The sequence below is a fragment of the Saccopteryx bilineata genome, chromosome 2 (assembly GCF_036850765.1).
Source record: "Saccopteryx bilineata isolate mSacBil1 chromosome 2, mSacBil1_pri_phased_curated, whole genome shotgun sequence".
NCBI classification, from domain to species: domain Eukaryota; kingdom Metazoa; phylum Chordata; class Mammalia; order Chiroptera; family Emballonuridae; genus Saccopteryx; species Saccopteryx bilineata.
This window is the reverse complement of record NC_089491.1, coordinates 376531689-376558681: the sequence shown is the minus strand read 5'-3', so window position 1 is coordinate 376558681 and position 26993 is coordinate 376531689. Positions and strand designations below refer to the sequence as shown.

General features: G+C 55.7%; 2 protein-coding genes across 2 annotated transcripts; both read left to right on the top strand.

Annotated features, from left to right (window-relative positions):
• Nucleotides 1-42: 42 nt before the first annotated feature.
• On the top strand, nucleotides 43-6529 carry MRPL10 (mitochondrial ribosomal protein L10). Its single transcript, XM_066263821.1, has 5 exons — nucleotides 43-117; nucleotides 2216-2385; nucleotides 4543-4707; nucleotides 4958-5102; nucleotides 6227-6529. The coding sequence occupies exons 1-5, from the start codon at nucleotides 66-68 to the stop codon at nucleotides 6481-6483; spliced, it is 789 nt and encodes a 262-aa protein (XP_066119918.1). The 5' UTR covers nucleotides 43-65; the 3' UTR covers nucleotides 6484-6529.
• A 2563-nt stretch (nucleotides 6530-9092) lies between these two features.
• Nucleotides 9093-24633, top strand: OSBPL7 (oxysterol binding protein like 7). Its single transcript, XM_066263820.1, has 23 exons — nucleotides 9093-9244; nucleotides 11368-11522; nucleotides 11613-11738; nucleotides 11925-11978; nucleotides 12567-12680; nucleotides 13021-13131; nucleotides 13244-13361; nucleotides 13992-14095; nucleotides 14451-14543; nucleotides 14624-14756; nucleotides 14843-14937; nucleotides 15112-15207; nucleotides 16156-16293; nucleotides 16841-16934; nucleotides 17558-17805; nucleotides 18005-18142; nucleotides 21373-21436; nucleotides 21552-21630; nucleotides 22585-22729; nucleotides 22823-22967; nucleotides 23053-23179; nucleotides 23363-23485; nucleotides 23647-24633. The coding sequence occupies exons 2-23, from the start codon at nucleotides 11448-11450 to the stop codon at nucleotides 23753-23755; spliced, it is 2529 nt and encodes an 842-aa protein (XP_066119917.1). The 5' UTR covers nucleotides 9093-9244; nucleotides 11368-11447; the 3' UTR covers nucleotides 23756-24633.
• Nucleotides 24634-26993: the final 2360 nt, after the last annotated feature.

Below are 26993 nucleotides of genomic sequence, written 5' to 3'. Positions count from 1 at the left end.
CCAGGTCTCCCACAATCCTTAGCTTTTTCCGTTTCACTCGGCTCCCGTCCGTTCTTCCGGCGGCAATGGCTGCGGCCGTGGCTGGGATTCTGCAAGGCGGTCTCCTGCCCCAGGCGGGTAAGGAGCGGCGCAGGTCCTCACGGCGTGTTACGGCCGGCGCTCTCTAATCTTCGTCTCCCCTCCCGTAATCTCTGACTCCAGACAGCCCCCGAAGACCCCCAGCTAGATCGCTAGTTTCCTTCCCCATTGTAATTTTCTATGACTGCAGGCTCTAGTGGTAACCGCAACAGAGCCACAGCAGCTACCATAACCACAGTATTGTGTACGCCCTAATCCCCCTGCCTTCTTTAGGTGTCTGTAATACTCTGCCTAGATTTTGCTCGCCTCCAGTTTACTTTGTTCCTCGCCCCGACCTTGGCACTGTCTCCTTAAGGCCTCAGTCTAAATGTCACCTCCTTAGGTCTGCCCTTGTCACCTGCAAAGCCGGTTTCCCCTATTAAATCTGTATCCTGCACCCTGTTTATTGACTCCTTAGCCCATCACAATTTGTAATTTAGCATTTGTTTATTTGTCTATTAGACTTTAAACTCCGTAAGGACAGGAACATGTTTATTCAGCATAGCCAACAGGTGTCATATGCCTAACATTATTAGGCATGCAGTCAATATTTGTTTGATGAATGATTTTGAGCACATAATATAAGCCAGGTACAGTGATAAATGCTTTACATGTGTTATCTCATTTAAACCTTAAAGCACCCTATGAAGAAGGGGCTCTCTTCCCCTCTTTATAGAGGAAGAAACTCAAGTTTGGACCCATCAAGTGGCTGGTTAAGGTCACAGCTAGTAAATGACAGAAGAAAGATTAAAATTTGGTTTCACCTGATCCAGAGCCTGTGCTCTTAATAGTTCGGCCTCGTGGCCTCCAGCAATAAAACCTCTCACCCCAAGAACTCACCATGCTCTGACTGTTAGAACTACCTCCTAGCTAAACCTTTCCTGATATCCCATCCCAGTCTTGGAAACAGCTGAGAGTGGGAAGCTCCTAGCCTGGATTCTTTTGTTGAGAATGAAGGGGTCACTTTGGCTCAGTATTTTGAGTGGTTCCCTTATTTTCTGAGGGGTGCTCTTTGGTGATGCTGGCAAACAGGATGAGCAAAGGGGAGACTTGTTTGGAGGAGGTCTGAGGGCAGTATACCCCCCCCCCCTTCATATCACGGGAGAGAGCTTTGGAGCACTGCTTAGAGCTGTGGTTTTCAAACTTCAGCATGCATCAGCATCACCGAGAAGGCTTATTCAAACACTGCTGAACTCTACCCCTGAGCTTCTGATTCAGTAAATCTGGAATGGAGCCTGAGAACTGGTATTTCTAAGAACTTCTCCAGTGCTGCTCCTGTTGGTTGGGAATGGGACATACTTTGAGCACCACTGGTTGAGACCAGGGCACACTTTGAAAACCACTGATTGATACCAGGGGTTGGCAAATTATGGCAGTGCTGTCACAGTGTTTTATAAGTAAAATTTTATTGAAATTCAGCCACATCTGTTTGTTTACATATTATCTATGAGTGTTTTCATGATACAGTAGCAGAGTTGAGTAGCAGTGATAGAGATTGTCTCTTAAAAACTTATATTTACTATTTGGCCATTTGAGAAAAAGGTTTTCTTGCCCTTCCCCCCCCCCTTTTTTTTTTAACAGAGAGAGTCAAGAGAGAGGGATAGATAGGGACAGACAGACAAGAACGGAGAGAGATAAGAAGCATCAATCATCAGTTTTTCGTTGTGGCACTTTAGTTGTTCACTAATTGCTTTCTTTTATGTACCTTGACTGTGGGGCTACAGCAGACCGAGTAACCCCTCGCTCGAGCCAGCGACCTTGGGTCCAAGCAGGTGAGCTGTGCTCAAACCAGATGAGCCCGCGCTCAAGCTGGCAACCTCGGGGTATCCAACCTGGGTCCTCTGCATCCCAGTCTGATGCCCTACCCACTGCGCCACCACCTGTCAGGCCCCTCCTCCCTTTTTTAATGTGCTCAAAATACTTTGTCTTTGGTTCTCCTCTTTCCCCCCCATCTCTGTGCATAAAGAAGCACAGAAGAAATGGGAGCCTTAAAGGATCAAGCAACTGAACTAGGGTCAGCTGTTAGAAGAGAAGGTTTGAGTATTCAGGAGACTAAGGCCTTCAAAAGGCTGCATCTCACTGTCATTTCCCCTCCAAGGCTGGCTGCCCACCCTCCAGACTGTCCGCTATGGTTCCAAAGCTGTTACCCGCCACCGTCGTGTGATGCACTTTGAGCGGCAGAAACTGATGGCTGTGACTGAATATATCCCCCCCAAACCTGCTGTCAATCCAGGATGCCTGACACCTCCTCCCAAGCCTTCCCAGGAGGTAAGAAGGAGACTGGAAATGTTACTTGGTGATGGAATGTTGATTGAAGTGATCTTAGCCTGACCAGGCGGTGGCGCAGTGGATAGAGCATCAGACTGGGATGTGGAGGACCCAGGTTGGATACCCCAAGGTCGCCATCTTGAGCGCGGGCTCATCTGGTTTGAGCAAAGCTCACCAGCTTGGATCCAAGGTCACTGGCTCCAGCAAGGGGCCATTCAGCCTGCTGAAGGCTCGCGGTTAAGGCATATATGAGAAAGCAATCAATGAACAACTAAGGTGTCACAACGAAAAACTAATGATTGATGCTTCTCATTTCTCTCTGTTCTTGTCTGTCCCATCTATCCCTCTCTCTGACTCTCGTTCTGTCTCTGTAAAAAAAAAAAAAGTGATCTTATATATGTGGCTATAGTGAAGTAAGATTCCAGGACAGCATCCACATCATTACTGCCCCACTTTATCCCATGGCCCAGATACTTTCAAATGAAGCCTGTGCTTGATTTAGCATTGGCCTTTTGGGCTCTGTGGATTGGATGGGCCTCCTGAATTTTCTTCATTCCTAACTTGTTTCCAAAAATACAATATATATTTGGAAGCTATCCAAGCAGTGTGGGGTTTGGGATACTATCTCTGTTCTTGAAGGACCTGAAGCTGCTGTGTTTACCTAGAGGAATCACAGAGGTTTTCTGTTTTAAAAAAGAACAGAAAGACCAGTGGCAAAGTTGTGAGTATGGTGGTTAGTTTTATGTTATTGTGGTATCTAATAAATTGTAGTTCCTAGTTGGCGACTGCTGTTTAAGGACTAGTTAGCTGTCCTCTCCTGCTAGAGGCTGGGCTGTGGGGAAGTGAGCAGCAACTGCAGCGTATGAGATTTAAGGTCAGATGTCAAACACTGATGCAGGAGGTGATATGATTCATTTGGCAGAGATTCCTCAAGGACTCATGGTTGGACCGAACCCACCCATCTGGGTTTTCTATGAAAGCAAAGAGCTATCTGAAATGAGCTCTGTAGAGTGCTTGGCAAATCACGTTTCAGTGTCTAGAACTCTTCCAGCAGGTTTTGCTTTTTCCCAGCCAAAATTGATAGAAAAATTGAAACCCCGCCCAGACAGCTCGGCTGGTTAGAGCATCACGAAGAGCAGAGGTTGCCGGTTTGACCCCGGTCAGGGCACATACAGAAACAGATGTTCCTGTCTCTCTCCTCTCCCCTTCCACTCTCTTAAGATCAATAAAAAAGAAAAACTGGTTGATAACCCCCAATTTAGACAACAGTAAAGTCATTGAATGGAATTTTCCCACTCAGGATTTTCCGTCATAATTTTTTCTTAAGCCAATGGAGCTTGCTACCTCATAACTACAGAAGATTCTAGAACAGCACAAGGCACCAGAACTTTTTGGGTGATGGCAGTGATTTACATCTGACCGTCAAATATGTTAGCTACTGACCGTATATGACTATCACACACTTGAAATGAGGCTATTGTGACTGAGGATCTGAATTCTTAATTGTATTTAATTGTAATTAACTGAAATATAAATAGCTATGTGTGGCTAGTGGCTACTATATTGGACAGGGCAGGTCTAGAATCTAGATTTAGCTCAATAGTGAGTCTTCTGTTACTTTACCTTGTATGCATTCATACATATTTTCATGGAAGTCTGCGAAAAACACCATTACTGTAGTAAAAAAAACAATCTCTTATACAGCATTTATGGGTAATATAATCTCAGTTTCACAAGTTCTGAACTTTGTGAAACACTGTCTTAAGAAAATGAAGCCTTGGTCTGTGAAAATATCTGTTCTGAATTAACACTGCAAAGAGTTATCTGTATTTATAACTGGTGAAGTAATTCAACATGGTTTCAGTATTAGAGGGATAATTATTGTCAAATAATAGTGACTGAATCATACTGCTGAGCATTTGGAGGGACCCAGTGTTCTCAGGTTTGAAAACACTGCCCTAATGACTGCGATGGAAATCAGAGGGTACGGTGGGAGATGGGACATGTCTCTGAGAGTCAGGAGCCCAATTATCCTGCCTGTACCCCGCTCTTCCCCACGTTTGGGCATCACTGGAAGCCCAGCACCCATCCCTGAGGGAGTAGAGGGGGACGGAGAAGCAGTGGCTTATGTCCTTGGTCATCCCTTCCTGACTTCAGGAGACAGGTCTCATCCGGCTCCTCCGTCGGGAGATAGCAGCCGTTTTCCAAGACAACCGAATGATAGCCGTCTGCCAGAATGTGGCTATGAGCGCGGAGGACAAGCTTCTTCTGCGACACCGGCTGCGGAAACACGATATCTTGGTGAAAGTCTTTCCTAATCAGGTAGGGAGCTGTCCTGCCCGAGGGCCCTGCCCTTGCTTCCCCTCCCTGCCAACTCAGACTCCAGCATCTCCAATAACTGGTGCTTTTGACTCCTCCCCTCCACGAGTGGACCCTCGTCTGGGGCCTGTATTGCAGTTGGGGGCTGAGGAGACCCTCTGGTTGGACCCTCAGCCTGATGTGGCCTGTGACCAAGGTGGGTCACTCTCCCTTCTATTTGTCCCCAATAAAGCCTTCTTTCCTGCTGTTCCAGGTCCTGAAGCCCTTCCTGGAGGATTCTAAGTACCAAAACCTGCTGCCCCTTTTTGTGGGGCACAACCTGCTGCTGGTCAGTGAGGAGCCCAAAGTCAAGGAGATGGTGCGAATCTTGAAGAGTGTGCCTTTCATGCCACTGTTAGGTGAGAAGGCGCCTGTGCCGTAGGGGTGGGGTGACCGGGAGCCCGTGCTACGGCAGCCTGGTGCCATCTGCTGGACGTGAGTGGAGAAACTATGGACATCCTTGGAGAGGACATCCTCTCACAGAGGGGGCCCGAGTCAGCAGCACGGTTTGTGGAGGGCTGCCTGTGTCTTCTAACATCTGCACTGGCTTACTGCTCTGCACCACTTCTGCAGTGGAGGGTGATTAGGGAAGGCAGGGAGGACTTTACCAAGGAGGAAGTTCAGACACCTTGAGTCTAGCAGTGGAGTAGCAGGTGCTAAAACCCACATATACAAAGATACTTAAAACAAATAGCCCGCCTACCAGGTGGTGGCGCAGTGGATAGAACGTCGGTCTGGGATGTGGAGGGCCCAGGTTCAAGACCCCGAGGTCGCCAGCTTGAGCGCGGGCTCATCTGGTTTGAGTAAAGCTCACCAGCTTGAGCCCAAGGTCGCTGGCTCGAGCAAGGAGTCACTCAGTCTGCTATAGCCCCCCTCTCCTCCCGTCAAGGCACATATGAGAAAGTAATCAATGAACAACTAAGGTGCTGCAATGAAGAATTGATGTTTCTCATCTCTCTCCTGTCCTGTCTGTCCCTCTCTCTGACTCTCTCTGTCTCTGTCACCAAAAAAAAAGAAAAGAAAAGAAAAGAAAAACAACAAATAGCCCAAGTAAAGGGTGCTGAAGACCAGGAAGCAATATTCCCCAGACTCCCCTGTACTAAGAACCCCTAGAGGAACTGTTTCTATATAGAATAGTGATTCATAGGTCTCTGTGGGGAGGGCGGAACCTGTGTTTATAGTTTCTCCCCTGCCCTTGCACCCACTAACATATAGTCTATGTTCTTCAGGGAGTTTGGGAAACTGACTTAGTGGGGGTTGGGCCAGATGGATGATTTATGTAAGGATTTTCTCGAGAAGAGTTAGGGAGGCGGGGAGGGGATCAGTCCCAAACGGGGGGAGTGGGGGGGACACAAGTAGGAACCAGATGGGGGAAGCTGGGAGGTGAAGAAGGGCAATGGAGAGAAATTCTTGGGGTTAGAACGTTGTGTTCAGAGAAGAAAGGCATTTGTGGGGAGTCACCTGACTCTCTGTGCCCTTCCAGGTGGCTGCATTGACGACACCATCCTCAGCAGGCAAGGCTTCATCGACTACTCCAAGCTTCCCAGCCTGGCCCTGGTGCAGGGGGAGCTGGTAGGAGGGATCACCCTCCTCATGGCCCAGATCCACTCCCTGCTTCAGCACCAGCCCCTCCAGCTGAGTGCCCTGTTGGATCAGTATGTCAGACAGCAACACGATGGGGACTCAATTGTGCCAGCCAGTGGGCAGCCCAATCCTCCCAACCCTGTTCCGGACTCATAGCCAACCTGTTTACCCAGCCTGCCAATAAATCCACCCTGCTGCCTGGGCTGTGCTGTCCTTCTGGAGTGTGGAACGACCTGGAGTGGGGAGTGGCATGTGTCCCCTGGCTTCTGCTGACGACAGACCTCCTCAGATGAAGAAGGCATTTCATTTCAGAATGGAGGCTTTTAATCACTGTATTTGTCCTTAGTTTTTCCCACTTGGGACCTGACAAGAGCAGTGTCAGCTCTCCTGGTTCAAGGCAGAGAAGTTGAACAGATGAGGATATTGTCCTCTGCCTTGTGCTCAGTGTCCCTTGTGCATGTCTCCCCACCTGTCCTCTCAGTTTGAGAATAGCTAACTGAGTCAAATTGCTAAGAATGGCTACTGTTGAGAGCCTACTGTGCCGACTGTTTGCTAACCACTTTGTAGGTATTCATTCTTTTATTTCTTGGGCAGAGAAGTTAGAGACTGCCCAAGGTCATGTTGGTAAGTGGCAGAACAGGGACTGGAACAAGGCTCTCTCTGCTCTGAAGACCATGCTCTGGATTTCTACACTAGAGCTTCCTCTAAGGTCCCAGGTGGGCTTGGATGTTAATTCTCCACTCTTGGGGTGTGCCACATTGTGGAAAGGCTAGGTAGGAACACTGCTTTATGATAAAAATTTTACTTAGGCAGTTTCACTGTTTACAAGCTTATCCTCCTTATAGACTCATCCTTAGGATCATCTCTAACTCTCACTTCACTTCCTAGAAAGTCCTTCCTCTTCCCATGTCCAAGCCTGTCACCTCCTACAAATAGCATCTCTTACATGCTTGTCCTTTTAAAAGCAGCTGCCATCTTCACCCAATACCTAATATGTCCAGGTGGTTTTGAGAAAAGGAGCTGGGAGAAAACCAGGGTTCTGTATAAATGAGGGGGCAAAGGGGCTTTTCAGTAGAAGGCCTCATTCAAGGCAAGGAACTACTGACGTAGTTCCTAATGAAGGAGAGATGTTTAACTAGAAGCCAACCCTTGGCCCTGGCTGGTTGGCTCAGTGGTAGAACATTGACTGGGCATGTGGATGTCCCAAATTTGATCAGGGCACACAGGAGAAGCAACCATATGCTTCTCCACCCCTCCCCCTCGTCTCTCTACCTCTTCCTCTCCCACAGCCATGGCTTGGTTAGAGCAAGTTGGCCCCGGGCTCTGAGGATGGCTCCATGGCCTCACCTCAGGTGCTAAAATAGCTTGGTTGCCAAACAACGGAGCAAGGAACCCAAATGGGCAGAACATCACTCCATAGGGGACTTGCCAGGTGGATCCCGGTCGGGGCACATGTGAAGTCTGTCTCTGCCTCCCCTGCTTCTCAGTTAAGAAAAATTAAAATTTTTTAAAAAGCTGACCCTTTATGGAGCATGCTCTGTGTGGACACAAGGTTGATGTAGGGAGAGTGGCTGTTGAGCATTCCTCCTGGACCTGGAGCCGGGCCATAGCTTCCCAAGTCGGGCACACACCACTCCGGCAGTGGTGATCTGTAGTGGCCTCTCTGTGCCTGGTCCAGGACCAAACTGGCCACCCAGGGATGCTCAACAATGTGGAATGAATGAAAAGGCCCTTGAGGCTCCTGGACGCCAGAACCAGTCTGGCCAGTGCTGCCCAATGCTGCCCCTGACTCCCAGAACAGCCAGGTACTAGCAACACCCTCCGGGAGCAAGTCAGGGCTGAGGTTCTGAATGACGCCAAGCACAGGCATCTCCTGAGAGCACTGTAAGACCCTGAAGGGGCAGCCAAGGCCATGTGGGTACAAGATGGGTGGGGAAAGTAGCCTAAACCATATGAGTCAAAGAAGAACCTCATATTATATCCTTTACCTGCTGCTGAGCCTGAGGCCCCACCGTTAAAATCCCACTTTCCAGAAAGAGGCTTCACTGCACTAAAGCTGTCTGCCCTTCCACATTGTTTCAGTGAACTTGAGACCTTTCTCAAGAGCTGATTTTTAGAACAGAGCAGCTGAACACAACTCCAGCAGCAGAGCAGAGGTGCTCAGGAAGCGAGGGTACCCACGCTGGCTGCCACGAGGCCTTTACCAGCCGGCTGGGTCCTGCCCTGGACCTGCTCCTGGTGCAGAGACTCGCAGGCGGGGGTATTGGGCTTACCGCATCGGAGGTGCTCTCAGCACCCCGCCCCCAGGGGTCCAGTGACAGCCCTGTCCCCCGGCCCTTTGGGGCCTGGTCTGCCCTGCTGATTGTGCTCTTGGCACTGTCTAAACCGGGCATCCATCCCTTCCCATCAACCTGATACCTTTGCTGGCTCCAAATTTTGCAATCTATTTTCAGATGTAAAACGAGAGGCAGGAGTTAATAAGGAAATGGACTTGGGTACTACCTGGGGTCAAGCCCATGCTAGTCTGAGTAAAAAAAAAAACCAAACCGTTTACCGCTGTGGGCTTCCGGCCAGCAGCTCCCAGTCCTTGGTGACCCCTTTGGAACGGCGCCCGGTGGGACGCTGCCCCTACTCCTGGGCCTCCTCAGTGCTGGGGCGTCACTCAGCCCTGAGTCCTCCGGGGAGCAGGGGGGCAGAGCTGAGCGGCCGCCCGGAGCTGGGCGGGAGGAGGGCGGGGGAGGGGAAGGTGGGGAGATCCGGCTAGAGGGGAGGCTCCGCTGTCTCCTTCCTTCCTGGTTCCTGCAGCAGCTGCTGCCACTGCTCAGCTCTGTGAGGAGGGAGCGGGCGACTTGGAGACGGTGACTCAGAGGCAGAGCGGCGTGCGGGCCAAAGAGCACTGGCGTCCATGGACCCTGGGGTAAGGGGGCCACGCTGGCATCAGCTGACATTCCCCTAAGGCTTCCACCTGGAGCTGGTGGCTCTGCTCTTCCGGAGAAGGGGGCGGGAATGAAGATGGAGACAGGGCACCCACCTGGCTTACCTCGGCCCCACACACGGAACCTCCCCCTCCAGCTGTAAGCAGTGAGGGGCCAGGATCCCACATGGCCAGGAAAAGGGCACAGGGGTACCCAAACACTGGGAGACTTTGGGAACTTTCAGTGGCTGAATGGAGGAGCCCCCCACCCCCCGTCAGTCTGTCAGCATGGGCCTCTCTGGCCCGAGCTCCTGGCCACCCCTGCCCCACCGTGTCCCTGTTCCCTCTGGCCTCAACTCCTCAGGTGCTTACAGGTTCCATCGGAAGGTCTGAGCTGTTTCCCCAGCCATTAGCCAACCTTGCCCCTCCAGTTCCCTCCCCCCGTCTCACACACACAGAGCCTCATGCATTATTGATCTCCCTGTGGAGCCAGGATGGCCAGGGCTGGTGCCAAGGGCGCCTGTGGGCACTGCTGCGGGATCTGTGCGGACCTTGGCATGCTCTTGGCCACCTCTCCTCGACCCCCATTCACCATTGTTTCCATTGGCTCAGTCCCCTCCTCCCTCTGGGTGGGTGTCACTTCTCAGGAGCCCCCAGGACTGGGATGATAGAGAGGAGATGGCGAGGCTTTAGGGACACCAAAGGTCCACAGTGTGCATCCTAGGGGGACGTTTGATGGGAGGAGGCTCAGGGAACAATGGGGGCCGTCCTGGGCCTCAGTTTTCCCATGCAGGAAACGGGAGCCCAAGAACTAGAGGATATGGGCACAATCGTCAGGGAGTTGGGGTGAAGGGATTGGGGAGCTCTGCACGGGGGTCATGGCAGAGGAATCTCCATGCTGAAGAGGAGCTGGACTGAGATCTTGCTTGTCTAGTCTCTGAATTCCTCTGGCCTTTTTGGAGCCTCTTTCTTCATTCCTCTGCCTCACCTCTGATCGCCCCCAGGGAATCCTCCTGAGAAAGCACCAACTGTTTCCTGGAGCCAAGAATGGGTGCTCAGGGTGGGGCCTGGTGCCTGCCTCTCAGTGAACTAGCACAGTGGGGCTGCAGGAGAAGGGAGCGCCCCAGCCCCGGGTGGGGTCCGGTGCCTGCCTCTCAGTGAACTAGCACACTGGGGCTGCAGGAAAAGGGGCGCCCAGCCCCGGATGGGGCCCGGTGCCTGTGTCTCAGTGAACTAGCACACTGGGGCTGCAGGAGAAGGGGCGCCCAGCCCCGGGTGGGGCCCGGTGCCTGCCTCTCAGTGAACTAGCACACTGGGGCTGCAGGAGAAGGGGGCGCCCCAGCCCCGGGTGGGGCCCGGTGCCTGCCTCTCAGTGAACTAGCACAGTGGGGCTGCAGGAGAAGGGGCGCCCAGCCCCGGGTGGGGCCCGGTGCCTGCCTCTCAGTGAACTAGCACACTGGGGCTGCAGGAGAAGGGGGCGCCCCAGCCCCGGGTGGGGCCCGGTGCCTGCCTCTCAGTGAACTAGCACAGTGGGGCTGCAGGAGAAGGGGCGCTCCAGCCCTGGGTGGGGCCAGGTGCCTGCCTCTCAGTGAACTAGCACACTGGGGCTGCAGGAAAAGGGGCGCCCAGCCCCGGGTGGGGCCCGGTGCCTGCCTCTCAGTGAACTAGCACAGTGGGGCTGCAGGAGAAGGGGCGCCCAGCCCCGGGTGGGGCCCGGTGCCTGCCTCTCAGTGAACTAGCACAGTGGGGCTGCAGGAGAAGGGGCGCTCCAGCCCCGGGTGGGGCCAGGTGCCTGCCTCTCAGTGAACTAGCACACTGGGGCTGCAGGAAAAGGGGCGCCCAGCCCCGGGTGGGGCCCAGTGCCTGCCTCTCAGTGAACTAGCACAGTGGGGCTGCAGGAGAAGGGGCGCCCAGCCCCGGGTGGGGCCCGGTGCCTGTGTCTCAGTGAACTAGCACACTGGGGCTGCAGGAGAAGGGGCGCCCAGCCCCGGTGAAGGAACATTCAGGAGAGGCAGGACAGGTAAGCGGAAACTGTGGTGAACTCTTGTCTCAGAATGCAGGAGAGGCTGTAGGTGGAGAAGGTGATAGCAGGGTCTGTGCTAATGGGGTCTCTCTCTTGCTTCAAGGACCCCCTCGGGACAAGGTGACAACCTCCTCTTCCCACCCTGCTCTGGGTCCTCAGCAGGGAGTGGCTGCTCCCTTCTCCATGGACTTCCAAGAGAGGGGCCCTCCCTCGCTGGCCGAGAGCACTCAGTCTGCAAGGTCCAGCAGTGCCCAGCAGGTCTGAGGGCAGGAAGCAGGCAGTGGGGTGGGCTTCACTTGGCCCAAAGGGGCCTCACCAGCCATCCCCCTCCTCTGTGCTGGACTGTAGGCCTCTGAGCTGTGGGAGGTGGTGGAGGAGCCTCGCGGCCGGCGAGGTGCAGAGGGGATCATGCCCGAGAGGCAGGAAGGCCACCTGCTCAAGAAGAGGAAGTGGCCTCTGAAGGGCTGGCACAAGGTAGGCTGGGCAGGGCGAAGGGCAGGGCGAGCGTCAGGGCAGGCTGGGGGCGTGCTGGAGGCTGCTGGGCAGTGCTGGGTGTACGTGTGTTGGGGAGGAGAAGACAAGTACATGTGAACGTTGCTCTCTTCCCATGCCCCTTTCTCTTGGTCACCTGCGTCCTGTTCCTCCTGGGCAACGTCACAGAGGTACTTTGTGCTCGAGGACGGGGTCCTTCGCTATGCAACTACTCGGCAAGATGTGAGTTGGGGCCTGGCCAGGGGGCGTGGGGGGAGTCTGGTCCCAACATGCCCTGAGCAGGCAGGGGGTTCCTGGAATCCCTCCAAGCAGGGCCTGAATTCCAGATACACCATTCCTGGGTGTGGCGTCTTGAGCAAGTGTCTTCCCTGGGCCTCAGGTCCTTCATCTCTAAGATGGGAACAGTGCTATCACCCATTTGTAGGGTCATTGTCATCTTGGTAGGTCCCGTAGAACAGTGCCTGGCACAAAAGTGCCCAAAAAGGAGGGCGCTTTATCACCCTCTGTGTCCCGTTCTCATTCTGGGCGTAAGGGACCAAAGGCTTAGAAGCCCAGGCTCCTTCCTCCTCGTCTTTTTGGACCCCTGAGGGTGGACATCATTTTCCCTGCTCTGTGACTCCCGTGAGCTCAGAGTGTGACTTCTGAGTTCTGTGCACAGGACGACAGAGAGGTCCCTGCTGTAACTGTTACTTGGGCATGAAGGTGACCCCACTGCCTGGCCTTTGAGCCTAGAGTGACAAAGCCATGATGGCTCTGTGTCCCCAGGGGTCTAAAACCAGCCCCCTTCCCACCACCATTCCTCCTCTCCAGATCACCAAGGGGAAACTCCATGGCTCCATTGATGTCCGACTGTCTGTCATGTCCATTAACAAAAAGGCCCAGCGCATTGACCTTGACACTGAAGACAACATCTACCACCTCAAGGTGACATCCCTGGGAGCTAGTTGGTGGCTTGATCCCCAGCCAGGCAGAGGCACGGAGGCATACAGGAGAGGAGGGCAGGGGCTGAGGGTCTGTCCCTGAATTTGACGAGAAGGGAGTTCCCATCATGTTCAACAGCCGATGGCAAACCACCCCTGTTGGTTGTTATATGAACACAGAATTAAGAGTTCAGACACTGGGGGAAGCTGGTCTGCAAGGGGCCTTTCCATGGGTCGGACACAAAGGAGAGACCTGCTTGCCTGGGGGCCGGACCCCCGACTGCTTGCCCCTAGGAAGCAGTCCTCCTTTTATGTGTCCCTCCCCTTTGCCGTCCCTTCTGCAGATCAAATCTCAGGAGCTGTTCCAGAGCTGGGTAGCCCAGCTGCGTGCCCACCGCCTGGCCCAGCGCTTGGACACGCCCTGCGGCCCGCCGCCCAGCAACACTCACCGGAAGGTAAATGGGTCCTGGGGCAGGAGACGTAGGGATTCGGGTATGGCTGCTTCAGGGGACAGTGAGACCCAGGGAGGCGGGCACCATGCCTTCTGACCCTTGACCTACCCCACAGGTTCCTAGTGCCCAGCTTCCCACAGCAGTCAGTGCCTCAGCTCTCCCTGGGGTTGGACCTCGGGAGAAGGTGTCTTCTTGGTTGAGGGGCAGTGACGGCCTGGACCGCTGCTCTCACGGTGAGTGGCCTGGCACCACGCCTCGGAGGGCAGGGCCCGTGCTGTCAGGTTTAGATGGCATCAGCAGTCACGGGGGAAAGTGTTACCTCCATCCCTGCCTCCCGGAGCCCCAGTCTGACGGGGGAGACAGCCTGTGCCTCCCAGCTGATTGGGTCTACTCCGGCCCTGTCCTGGGGTTCCAGTCTTACAGAGGGTGGCGGGGCGTGTGCCCTAGGCACATGGACAGGCCTCCTGAAAAGGAAGACCCAGATGCCAATGCAGGGAGGAGTACTGTGGGGAGGGGGATGCTCTAGAACTGCGCTCCTGGAGGGCGGGCTGTGACGTTGGCCTGGGGGAGAGGGTGCAAGCCCGGTGAGGAGAGAGAGAGAGAGAGAGAGAGAACACAGCAGAGGTAAGGTGTGATGCAGACACAGTAGACTCAGGTGCTGGCTTTCCTGGGAAACCGGTGAGGCCAGACCAAGAGTGGGAACGGGAAACTGCTTTGGGCTCACGATTGGCGTGGGGGGGGGGGATAGTGTCAGGATTTCCCTGGCTGTGGGGGAGGCCTTTGGAGGAGAAAGGAAAGCTGAGGGGCAGACTTTGGGGTGCCTGGCGGTGGTGGGAGGACTTCCTCATTCATTCTCCCTGCAGAGCTCTCTGAGTGTCAGGGGAAGCTGCAGGAACTACACCGACTCCTGCAGAGCCTGGAGTCCCTTCACCGGATCCCCTCAGCGCCCGTGATCCCCACACACCAGGTGAGGGCCAGGGCGGGGGCAGGCTGCTGCCCGGGGCCTCTCTCCTGCTCACCGCTTTCTCCTGTCACTGCCCTGGCACAGGTCCCCAGTCCCCTGATATCACTCCTTATTTTCAGCAGAGCGACGCATCTGCCTAGTTGCCTCTCCTCCTGTGTCCTGACTGCCTCGGGGTTGTCTCTTTGTCCCTTTGGGGCGACCCCTTCCTCCTGTCTGCCAAGGTGGTGGTCTTCCTGCTTTAGATGTCACTTGTCTCTGGGCCCTCTTCTGTGGCCATCTGCCCTCTCTCCCGGCTTTGATGGTTGCTGCCCCCTTTCCCCACCCTGAAAGTGAGAGTCCCCTCGCCTCGACTTGGCAGGCCTCGGTGACGACTGAGAGGCCCAAGAAGGGGAAGCGGACCAGTCGCATGTGGTGCACACAGAGCTTTGCCAAGGACGACACCATTGGACGGGTGAGGCGGGGTGCGGACCCGGGCACTGGGGTGGGGCGCTCCGAAAGGGGCTGTCCCCTCACCTCCTCCTTCACCCACAGGTTGGTCGTCTCCATGGCTCTGTTCCCAACCTGTCCCGATACCTGGAGTCCCGAGATCACTCAGGACCCCGGGGGCTGCCTCCCCCAGACTATGCCCACCTGCAGCGCAGCTTCTGGGCCCTGGCCCAGAAGGGTGAGTGTGCGGGGGAGGGTGACAAGGGGCAGGCAGGGCAGTGGGGGGAGGCAGAGTCTGACAGCCTGCCCCCCCCCCGCCCGCAGTGCACAGCTCCCTCAGCAGTGTCTTGGCCGCCCTCACCGCTGAACGAGACCAACTGAGGGACCTGCACCAGGGTTCCGAGCTGTCCAGAATGGGGGTGAGGCCTGGGGACAGGGTGACTGGTGGGTGGAGAGGGCTTGAGACTGAGGACTGCAGACCCTGGGACGGTAACAGACCTGGGCCGGGAGGCAGCACGGCAGAGGCAGTCTGCATGGCGGGGCAGGGAGGGCGTCATTCTCCTGCACCCCGTCCCCTCGCCCTTTCCCTGCAGGTCTCCGAGGCCTCGGCTGGCCCCAGGCGCCTCCACTCACTGTCCATCTCCTCGGACACCACGGCAGACTCCTTTAGCTCTCTGAACCCCGAGGAGGTAGGAGCCGGCGTGGGCTGTGGGCGCCATTTCTCCTGGGCCGTCAGTCCTAGCAGCAGCGAAGGCAGGCTCGATTTTCAGACCTGAAACAGCCCAGAAATCCTAGCTCCAACCCCTTTCACACGACATTGACAGCAGCCACATCTTGGTCATTACTTACCAGTGTGAAGAATACTTTTATTTAATTCAGAGGCCTGTGAGGCAGTGATTCTTACCCTCTAGTTGATAGATCAGGAAACTGAGGCTCAGAGAGTCTTCTTTTTTTAAAATTTTTATTTATTTATTCATTTTAGAGGAGAGAGAGAGAGAGATTGAGAGAGAGAGAGAGAGAGAGAGAGAGAGAGAAGGGGGGAGGAGCAGGAAGCTTCAACTCCCATATGTGCCTTGACCGGGCAAGCCCAGGGTTTTGAACTGGCAACCTCAGCATTCCAGGTCAACGCTTTATCCACTGCGCCACCACAGGTCAGGCACAGAGAGTCTTGCTGATGGGCCCAGGCTCTCAAGCTTGTGGACTAGCTGAGCTGGGTCTTAGGGGTCCCAAGCAAAGACTCCAAGGCCCTGCCCCATGGGTTTGAATTTGGCTCCATTGCATGGCAACTTTGTGACCCTGAGCCTCAGTGTCGCAATCTGCAGAGTGAGGAGAACAAGCACATCAGTCTTGCAGGGGGGGTGTCAGAATCGACTGAGTTAATACACACAGAGGGCTCGGAGCCAGGCCCAAGGCCGGTGCCCCGGAAGGGTAGGCCGTCAGCGTGGGGCCTGTGTCTCCTGACTCCCAGGCCGGTGTTCACGCCACTGCTCTCGGCCCTCTGTGTCTTCTCCTGCTCAACAGGTTTCAGACTCAGTCCTGGTTGTGCTTCCCTCTCAAGGGAGCTGCCAGGCAAGGGGGGCCCCGTCTGACGCTCCCGGCCCGGTCTCTAAGGCCTCGTCTCTGCCCTGCTCCCACAGCAAGAAGCTCTGTACATGAAGGGGCGAGAGCTGACCCCCCAGTTATCTCAGAGCAGCATCCTGTCCCTCGCTGATTCCCACACAGAGTTCTTTGACGCCTGTGAGGTTCTTCTCTCCGCCAGCTCTTCTGAGAATGAGGTGAGGGAGGCTGGCAATAAGATGGGGGGCCCTGAATATAAGGGTGGGATCCAGAGGCTAGAATCTATAGATTCCCAGATCCTTTCTAACCACCTCAGCTGTTATCTCTTGTAATATGTCCAACCCTCCTGGGTTTGAGTGGCCCTGATTACAAATCTCTGCTGCGGCCCCTTCTTCCAGTTGGACGTGCTTTATCTACATTGGGTTCCCCTGAAATTGCTGCCTCAGCTTCACCTCAGCCATTTCCCTGTGACCCCATTTGAGACCCTATGCCCCTACCCCCCAAATCTTAGTAATCCCCACTTCCCTTTGCATCTTACCAAACCCTGAGCTTCCCCCAAACCCCCACCCCAGTCATAGGGCCAGGCCCTCCCTCTCCCAAGGTGATGCCAGGCCTTCTGGGGCATTGTCTTAGGACCTCCCCAAATACATTCTCTTCCCCTTCCCACCAAAGGGCTAGCTGGGCAGAGTCTTGCCAGGCCCTGGGCACTGCCCAGCTGCCCGGGGGAGGCCCAATCTGCCCGGCCTGTCATCTGTCCTGGCCCAGGGCTCAGAGGAGGAGGAGTCATGCACCAGTGAAATCACGACCAGCCTGTCCGAGGAGGTGCTGGACCTCAGGGGAACTGAGCGCTATCAGAAAGGTGCCAGCTAGGTGTTTGGGCAGGGAGGGGCTGCAGGTGGATGGAGAACTGGTGGTGTCCATAGCCCAGGCCCCTTGGGGAAGCAGTCCTTTGTGATGACTGGTGGCTTACTCCAGAGGTGACCCCAGAAGGTGAGGAAGGCTAATCTGTAAGCTATGGAATGTTCCAGAGTGGCTCCAGAGGTGGGACAGATGCTGGCCAGGGGGCTAGCCTCCATTCCAGTCTTCTGAAAAGGGTCACTAGGGCCTGGCAGAGAGGGAGACGATCCCACTTTGCTACTCTTTAGCAGTGTGGCTTTGGACACGTCATTTTACTTGTTGGAGCCTGTTTCCTCATCTATAAAATGGGATGAATAATCTGCATTCATCCTGACATCAGTTTCTATTTTATAAAAGGAACAGAAGGCAAGGGTGAGGACTCAGGAAGGGCTTCTGGGCTACAGGATTTCCCTGCTGCCCGCCTCAACCCCTCGGAAGCTTGTCAAGAATTAGCTTGTCCCCAACTGTCCTGCCCCATAGTGGGTCGAGACTGGGACTTGGGATAGGAGGCGGCTGGACTGTGGGCCAGGCTGTGGGCTTGCTGTGTCTGGGTGCTGGAGAGTGACATGGCTGGGTGGGCCCCAGGGGTGTGTGTTCCAGGGAGAACTCCAGGGCCACCCCGACGCCGCTGCCTGCCGGCGGCCAGTGGGCCCGGAGCTGACGTGAGCCTGTGGAACATACTACGTAACAACATTGGGAAGGACCTGTCAAAGGTGTCGATGCCTGTGCAGCTCAACGAGCCGCTCAACACTCTGCAGCGGCTCTGTGAGGAGCTCGAGTACAGCAGCCTCCTGGACCAGGCCAGCCGCGTGGCCGACCCCTGCGAGCGCATGGTACTGGCCCCACCTGCCCAGGGGCCCACTGGGCTGCCTCTTCCTCCCGCAGCCCTCTGCGGCCCAGGAAAGCCTGGCTGGGCTGTTCTCTTGCTGCAGAAGTTCCACCCCAGAACCCGAGTCCTTGCTTGCTGGGGGGTGGCGTCCCCTCCGATCCCCGCCACCCCCAGCGGCATTCTGCCTGCCCTGCCTCCTGCAGGTGTACATCGCGGCCTTTGCTGTCTCCGCCTACTCCTCCACCTACCACCGAGCAGGCTGCAAGCCCTTCAACCCTGTCCTGGGGGAGACCTATGAGTGTGAGCGGCCAGACCGAGGCTTCCGTTTCATCAGTGAACAGGTGTGGGTCCCAAAAGAAGGGGGCTGACCTCGTGGGTGGTTGGGGCGGGAAAACACCCAAGCTCCAGAGGGACCGGGCATAGGAGAGAGCACGGGGCAGCTGGCTCAGGGCCAGGCACGGGCCACGTGCTGGAGGCACAGAGGGCTCTACTCAAAGGAGCACCCCACTTAGTGTGGGGCATGAACTTGAAACAAGGAGTTACGGTGCCATGTTCTGGAGCTGGGATCATGGAGCTCATAGGAGGGTAGTCAGCTCCCCCTGGGAAGGCACGCTCTAAGGCAGGGGTCCCCAAACTATGGCCCGTGGCCGCATGCGGCCCCCTGAGGCCATTTATCCGGCCCCTGCCGCATTTCTGGAAGGGGCACCTCTTTCATTCGTGGTCAGTGAGAGGAGCATAGTTCCCATTGAAATACTGGTCAGTTTGTTGATTTAAATTTACTTGTTCTTTATTTTAAATATTGTATTTGTTCCCGTTTTATTTTTTTACTTTAAAATAAGATATGTGCAGTGTGCATAAGGATTTGTTCATAGTTTTTTTTATAGTCTGGCCCTCCAACGGTCTGAGGGCCAGTGAACTGGCCCCCTGTGTAAAAAGTTTGGGGACCCCTGCTCTAGGGGGTGAGCTTGAGCTAAGTCTTGAAGGATGAACTGGAGTTTGCGAGGAGTCCAGGGGGTAGGAGAACGGGATGTTCCAGGCAGTGTAAAGGAGGATGGAGCATGTTTGGAAGGAGTTAGGAACAGGGCTGGAAGACACGGCAGGGCCGGATCCTGAGGAGCTCTGGGTTTGTTTTTAAACCCGAAGGCGGTGCGGAAGCACTGGAGGGTTTGAAGCACTAGAATGACATGCTCAGAATCACCCTTTATAGAGAACACTCAGGCAGTGGTGTGGTCAGAGAAGGCCATTAGGAGGCCGCTGCAGGCATTTCCCTGCAAGCTGCTGAGGACCTGCCCTTAGGTCGTGGCGGCTGGACTGGGCGGACAGGGGCTTCCAGAGCTATTTGTGGACAGGCCTGGACAGGCCTCAGTGGCCAACAGAATGTTCTTACAAGTAAGGGGTAGGGAGGGGGCCGATGAGAGGGTGAAGTCTGGGGGGGCTGGAATTTCTGGATTGCGGAATTTGGTGGGTGCGTGGCGGTGCCGGTTGGCAAGCTGGAGTGTATGTGAGGAAGGTAACTGAACTAGGGAGACTCCTGGTCCATGGGGGCTGGACTTCCGAGGGGAGATGTCCAGCGGGCCCTGGGGCATGTGGCCCGCAGCTCCTCAGAAAGCACTGTGGGGGAGCTGACAGTTGAAGAAGTCACCGTCAAGTCACAGATTGCTCCCAGAAATGGTCTAGAGAGGAGCGGGCCGGGGAGGGTGCAGGAGCTCAGAGGTGCAGGAGAAGGGAGGGCGGATGGGCCACAGGACTTGGGGGGGGTGTCATTCGTTTCCTGATGTGGGACATTTCAGACAACAGCTGGGGGCCCAGGCTGGGTTGCAATGAGTAGTGTAAAAAAAAAAGTGGAAGTTAAAAAATGAGAGAGAAAGAGAAATGCAGGTTATATCCACAAAATTTTACCAGGGGAGAAAAAGGGTGACAGCCAGAGGGGGAGATAGAGGGTTGAGGCAGTTTTTTAGTTTAGATTTTAAATGTTTCTGAACACATGGTGACGAGTTCACAGAGTTCAGTAGTGTGTACAGTAGAAGATGACCCCCAGCCCCACCCCGCCCCTCCGAGGGGCCGGCTGCTGCCAGTGTTTGTTTTGGGCATGCGCTAGCAAAGACGTGCATGACTAGAAAGGGAAGGTTTACTCTGTTTTTGTTTGTTTGTTTTTTTGTATTTATCTGAAGCTGGAAATGGGGAGAGACAGTCAGAGAGACTCCCGCATGCACCCGACCGGGATCCACCTGGCACGCCCACTAGGGGCAACGCTCTGCCCACCAGAGGGCGATGCTCTGCCCCTCCAGGGTGTCGCTCTGCCGCGACCAGAGCCACTCTAGCGCCTGGGGCAGAGGCCAAGGAGCCATCCCCAGCGCCCGGGCCATCTTTGCTCCAATGGAGCCTTGGCTGCGGGAGGGGAAGAGAAAATCAGAGAGGAAGGAGAGGGGGGTGGAGAAGCAAATGGGCGCTTCTCCTATGTGCCCTGGCCGGGAATCAAACCTGGGTCCCCTGCACACCAGGCCAACGCTCTACCGCTGAGCCAACCGGCCAGGGCCGGTTTACTCTGTTTTTAAGGAGGAAGAAATAGGAGATATTTCTGTTCAGAGAGAAAGACTGCAATACAGAGAGAGGGGCGACGGGAGGAGTGAGGGGCCTGCAGGAAGCGGGGGGAGGCAGCTGGAGGAGGAGAGGGCCCTGTCCTGGCAGCAGGTCAGTAGGGGAGCCCAGGAATTGGTGGGAGGGGTTGCTGGTTCTGGTCTCCCTCTGATTCAGGGGAGTGGCTGTGGTTTGCAGGGGATGTCTTGGGTGTAGGCCCTCAGGACCGTGGGTGACACTGAGGCCCCAGGTGAAGACACGATGGAGAATCGGAAGTTTCAGCATGTGCTCTGCGTTGTGCAGAGGGGTCCATGGTTCTAGAGCACAGGGAGCTGGGGCAGCACAGCCGGGGCCGCTGGTGCTGGGGGCCAGGGCGAGCGGTGGCAGCAGGTGGTCAAGGGTGCTGGCGAGGGGGCTGGAAGTGGTGGAGGAGTCTCCGCTGAGCGGGAAGGAGGTGAGCCGGGCTAACGGGCTGTGACAAAGCAGAGTGGCCAGAGTCTTGGCAGAGCCCTGGGCACCAGGGAATGGAGAGAGAGGCAGAGATATAGGAGTTCAAGGTTCCAGATGTGGAGCCGACCCAAGGACTCCAGAGTCAGGGTTTTCCAAGGATGTGGTGCAGGGGCTGCGGGGTGATGTGAGCTTGGGGAGAAGAAGGTGCAGGAGGAGAGTCCTTGTGGGAAGGCTGGCTTCCAGGCAGGGCACAGTGGAGTCTCTACTTGTCACTGTTAGAGAACTTTAGGGGCTTCAGCAGGGGTTCTGGAAGGCACCAGAGGCAGGGTGGCAAGGACAGCTCCAGAGGGGGGTGGCGAGCGGGGAGAATGTAGGGGCCTTGTGGACAAAGAGAAAATGATGATGGAATTGGGGTGGTAGCCACAGATTACAGGGACAAGAGACCTGGAACTAACTAATCTGGGTGACAGGAGAACTGGGGTGGGGGTAGGGGGCTTTGGGGGCCCTCAAGCACAGCCTCAAGAGAACTTCCTTGCTCACCAAGGTCTCCCACCACCCCCCCATCTCGGCGTGCCATGCGGAGTCGGAGAACTTCATTTTCTGGCAAGGTGAGGAGGAGGCATAGCGGAGTGGACCTGGGAGCAAAGGGCAGGGTAGGGAGAGGCTGGGAGACTATCTGGCCTTATCACTGCTCTCCCTCTCCCTCCCCCAACCCGACTCCAGACATGAAGTGGAAGAACAAGTTCTGGGGAAAATCCCTGGAGATCGTGCCTGTGGGGACAGTGAATGTCAGCCTGCCCAGGTGAGTGTTCCTAAGTGCTCAGGGGCCAGGCCAGTCCACAGGCCATCATCCTGCAGGCTGGGATGGGCAGGTGGGGGGCAGGGGGGGTGGGGCGGCGAGAAGAGTCTGGCCTGACGCTGCTTGGGGTGGGGCGTGTCGGCACATTCTTCCCCTCTATTTGTAGCAGTTTCCAACAGGGAAAGGGGAGACATCTTAGCTTGGTAGAGCTGGGAGGGCTCATTGAGGTCATCTGATGAAGTGGCTTTCACACTGTTTTGACTATGACTCATGTAAGAAATAGATTTGAGACTTCAAGCCAAAGCGTGTGTGTGCACACACCCCCACGCACACCTAAATTGATCTCAGAACGGTCACAAACCGCATTTGAAATGTCCTTATCCAGCTCATTTTACAGATGGGGACTGCAGCCAGAGAATAGGGGCTTACCCAGCTTGGTCCAGGAGTTAGCCGGAGGCCAGTGTGGGGGTTGGGGGACACCTGGGCTTTGGGGTCACAAGTCCTGGCCGGGGATCCTGGTTCTGCCACTTTATAGTTATGCAAGTGGCAAAAAGACTTGATGTCTCAGAGCCCCGAGTTGGCTCTTCTGTAAAGTGAGAGTAGTGAGTAACACCGGGAGAAGTGGGGGGTAAGCAGGGTGACAGAACAGTCACCACAGTCCCTGGCACCCAAGGGCACAGTCCCTGGCACCCAAGGGCACAGCCCCTGTCTGTGTTTTTATCCCCATGGCTTAGGCACTCAGGAGCTTTATTAATGAATGGAGATGTGTTGAAAATTTCCTGAGAAGGCTGCTCTGCTTTATAAATCAGTCACCCTTCACGGCAGAGCCAGAACCTGGACCCCAGGATTTCTTCCATAGACCCACATGAGCTGCTCCAAAGAGACAGGGGCTCCTAGCTCAGGGTGGCACTTGTTCCCCAAGGCTGGCCAGCTGCCCTTGCATTCTGTCTCTCTCAGGTTTGGAGACCACTTTGAGTGGAACAAGGTGACGTCCTGCATTCACAACATCCTGAGTGGCCAGCGCTGGATCGAGCACTATGGGGAGGTCCTTATCCGGAACACGAAGGACAGCTCCTGCCACTGCAAGATCACCTTCTGCAAGGTGGGGACACCCCCCGCCCCTGCCTAGCCCCCACAGCAGCTCACACTGGGGGAAGCGGGGGCATCTCCCTGAGCCGCCCCTGCCCCACCCCAGGCCAAGTACTGGAGCTCCAACATCCATGAGGTGCAGGGTGCCGTGTTCAGCCGGAGCGGCCGTGTCCTCCACCGACTCTTCGGGAAGTGGAACGAGGGGCTATACCGGGGACCCCTGCCCAGTGGTCAGTGCATCTGGAAACCCAGTAAGTGGGGGGATCGGGAAGGGTTGGGAAGGGTGAGGGCAGCTATGGCACAGTGCACCTGCCCCAGCCCCTGCCTTCCCCCCAGACGTAATGCCCCCAGACCACGAGCGAAACTTCGGCTTCACTCAGTTTGCCTTGGAGCTGAATGAGCTGACAGCAGAGCTGAAACGGTCCCTGCCTTCCACAGACACGCGGCTCCGGCCAGACCAGAGGTCAGTGCCAGGCAGAGGCACCCTGGGAACCCCAGGCTTCTCCTTCCCTGACATGAGTTTTTAAGTGGAGCGGGGAGCATCCTTCCTGCCCGCAGTTACCTTAGGGAGATGGGGCCTGTGTGGGGGCCTCGGATTTGGGACCCCTGAGGGGACAGTTCCGCTGATGGCAGTCTGGATGCTCAGGTACCTGGAGGAAGGGAACATACAGGCCGCGGAGGCTCAGAAGAGAAGGATCGAGCAGCTTCAGCGAGACAGGCGCAAAGTGATGGAGGAGAACAATATTGTTCACCAGGCTCGCTTCTTCAGGTCCTCCGCCCTCGCCCTGGGGCTCTGCAATAGAGGCTTCCCCTTCTCCCCTCCGGCCCCTTCCTGCTTTGCTGGGGGGCGGGGGGCATCGGGAGGCAGCGTCTCCAACCAGCCTTACTTCGGGATGTTCACTCTTCTCGCCCCTTGGCTGTCTTCCCCAGGCGGCAGGCGGACGGCAGCGGGAAGGAGTGGTGGGTGACCAACAACACATACTGGCAGCTGCGGGCTGAGCCAGGCTACGGGAACCTGGACGGGGCCGTGCTCTGGTAGCCCTGGCCCTGGGGGCAGGAGGCTCCAGCTCCCCACTCCTGCCTCCACCCCCAGCACGGACACATGGACGAGGCCAGGCTCCCCCACTCACTGCCCTGGAGACCAGAGGGGCAGCTCTGGCTCTGGCCCCTCCCCCTCTGCTGGCCAGAGGGGCTGCATCTCAGCCCATTGCCCATCCCACGTTTGGGGCGAGAAGCAGGATTCGTGCTTCCCCGGTCTCGTTGCCCCCATAACCGGCATGTAAGACCCTTCTTGCTCTGTCACCCCCTCTCCTCCCTGTTGGGGTACTTGGGGGAAACTCCAGGCTCTGCTCCCCATTTCAGTGCCTTCCTAGGACACAGGGGACCCCAGGATGTTCCCCAGGCTTTCTATGCCCCGGGCTCTGTCCCCAGATGTGTAGTTGGGTGAGTGAAGGAGAGGAGATGACCTTTTCTTCCACCCCATCCCTTCTACACCCCTCCCCAGCACCTCCCCCGTGCTCTGACCCCGCAGAGTTCCCTGTGCTTGGTCCCTGGCAACCTCACTCATCCTCCTGCTGGACCCCCTTCTCCCGAAGTGCAAACACCTGTAGCTTCCAGGGCCTTCAGCCCTGCTCCCAAGTGGTTTCCTTCAGGCTCCACCCCTGGAGCAGATGAGGCCTCTCCAAGAGGCACGGGGCTGACTGAGCAGGCAGGGCAGGGGCCTCAGACCCACCAGGGGTGAGTGAGCGCGTGTGAGTGTGAGCCTGTGTAGAGAGTGTGTGTGTGTGTGCGCGCGTGCCTGTGTACTGCTTGCAGGCAAGCAGGAGTCCTCGTGCAGCCTGGTCCTGGGTGTCCGCCATTGTTGCTGCTCATTTTCACAGTCTGTTCTGCTGACATTCCGAGCTCCAATAAAGACTATCCCACACTTTGGCCTGTGACCATTCACTTAAACACATGTGCTGAAGCTTAGCAAAGGCCCACAGGTACCCACTCACCTGGGCTAAAAACTGATGTCATCTCTCTCCTTTAATCCTCACATCCTGTCAACAGTACCTCGTGTCCCTCAGCTCTGGCCCTTCCCGAGACCACAAGCACAACTGTACCTGGCCTAGGCTGGCCCCTTATTAATCCTTGCCTGGACATTGCAGGGTCCCCCCAACCCCCAGTCACTTCCATTGTAATGCTGGCTTTTAGGGTGACATTTTAAAGGAGAAAAATGGCAATTTGTACCTGCTTCAAATATGTCCATTGCTTCTGAGTGCCTAGGGGAAATACCCAAACTCTCCAACCAGGCAGAATACTGCGGTCCCTGTGCCCCTCTGGTACAGAGTGAGGACCCCCATGCCCAGCATCCTCAGGTCTGTGCCTCCACCTCCACCCCCCAGATTAGTGAGTGTTCAAGGAAAGGTGGGAGGGAGAGAAGGGACTAGAAGGGACTGGAGAACAGGGCAAGGTGCAGTGTTTCCTATTCCCTCACAGCCTACGCTGGGCCCAGCTGTTATTTCAAAGCTGTGTGATCTTGGTCAAGTGCCTTCCCTCTCTGTTCAGACACCATTTCCTTAGCTGGCTTCTTTTGTACCCTAGAGGAGCTGGTAAGTGGGAGCAGCCCAGGCTCCTGACTTCGTTAGCTGTCTCTGAGCCCCTGCCCCTAGCACACTGCAACAGCTGGCCGCAGGCCCTGCTCTGGTTTGATGGATGTCCCAAGAGCAAGTCGTGGTTTCTCTGGGGTGTGGCAAGAGCAGAGGGGACCCTTGAACTACAGTAGCCCTTCTAATCCTGGCCCTTCTCCCCCTCTCCCCAACCCTGGGGAGGGATGGTAGGCCACATTTCCAGTTTCCAGAAAGTGTTCACGTTAAAATGAACATACTCGCCTTGATACTACATACCAGAAATAACCTCAACCCACTTCAGAAAAGCAGAGGCTGCACACAGGATTTTCAAAAAAACAAGGTGCACTAGCCTCCTCCCCAACCCTTTCCACTCAGAGCGGCACAGAGCCTGGCTGGCTAGCCTGTGTTCAACTTCCACATATTTTAAGAATTAGAGTTTCAAATAAACGAAATTCCAAAGTTCTTTTTCAAACAAAGACAGAAGATTAGCAACACTTCTGACCACAGGAACCAAGCCCTCGGTGGCTTGCGCCATCTCGACCAGCAACTTCTCCCAGCCCGGGCACGGACCCAACAGCAGGAAATGGTCAGGTTGCTTTTGCTCTTGCTGGGGCCCTGTAGGTGAGGGGCCTTCCTGCTGAAGGTCTGCTGTCTTCTTAGAAACCCTCCCCGTCTGGTCAGGGTGGGTCATTGCTGACGCGGTGCTCAGGCCAAGCTGTGCTCTGTGGACGGAGTGTGAAGGGCCCAAAGCGACTGTGGGTGGGTGGTGACCACCTCCCGGCCACCAGGAGACTGGCTGTAGGGGCAGGGGGTGTTCAAGTCTAGTTTGAGGCAGAAATGGTGGGCCATTCCCGACCCCATTTCAGTCTCCCCCGAGGCGCACAGGAGGACTGCTCATCCGTGGGTCTCGGGGCAGCCCAGCCCAGACCTGGAGCCCGGGCTTTGATTGGAGGATGTGGCAGGCCTGGGACTATGGGGAGGAATGTGGGCTTAGTGACCCCACATCCTGACTTCGCTCGGGAAAGGTAGAAGGTGGAACACACCCGTTTGTAAAGCCAGGGACCAACTTTCCCGGATGAGCAGGGGACGGTCAGCTTAAAGAGCAGGGGAAGCCCCTGAGCCCACCCACGGCGGCGGAGGGAGACAGAGGCGGGCAAGAGGGACAGTTCTCACCTCCTACTTTGGGCCCTCCAACTCGGAAACGCTCCACCCAGAAAGAGAAAAAATTTGTGTGTTTTTTATAATTTAGCTATTGAATGCCCCTAGTTTGCAAGGGGCATAAAGGCTGAAAACACTTATAACCGCCAATGGCCCGAGTCTTCTGAATGAAGAGCGGTTTTGGATGTGTGTGTATCTGTATAAGCCGGAGAGGGGAAAGAGCGCCAAAGCGGGCAGGGGGCCGGACGTCAAAGATAAACACGGTCGGACTTCAAGTGGTGAAAACAGGTTCTACTCAGTGACTACTGACAGGAAAACTGGTGTTTAAAGGAAGAATGGGGGTGGGGGAGTCCAGCAGACTCAGAGAGGTGAAAAACGGTCACTGTAAATGCGATTAGGCAGGGAAGCCTGCTGGCTGGCATCATCGAAGTCATCGAAGCCTCCCATGGAGGCTGGGAGACAGGCCCTAGACTTTCTGATGATTACATTTCAAAGGAATGGCCTTCAGGT

Excerpts from the sequence above, each read along its gene's own strand:
- MRPL10 (XM_066263821.1), top strand. The coding sequence starts at position 66 with ATGGCTGCGGCCGTGGCTGGGATTCTGCAAGGCGGTCTCCTGCCCCAG. Across the intron at positions 2,386-4,542 it reads CTCCCAAGCCTTCCCAGGAG|GAGACAGGTCTCATCCGGCT; the intron begins GTAAGAAGGAGA and ends TCCTGACTTCAG. Across the intron at positions 5,103-6,226 it reads GCCTTTCATGCCACTGTTAG|GTGGCTGCATTGACGACACC; the intron begins GTGAGAAGGCGC and ends GTGCCCTTCCAG.
- OSBPL7 (XM_066263820.1), top strand. The coding sequence starts at position 11,448 with ATGGACTTCCAAGAGAGGGGCCCTCCCTCGCTGGCCGAGAGCACTCAG. Across the intron at positions 13,132-13,243 it reads CCAGCAACACTCACCGGAAG|GTTCCTAGTGCCCAGCTTCC; the intron begins GTAAATGGGTCC and ends CCTACCCCACAG. Across the intron at positions 22,730-22,822 it reads GCAAGATCACCTTCTGCAAG|GCCAAGTACTGGAGCTCCAA; the intron begins GTGGGGACACCC and ends GCCCCACCCCAG.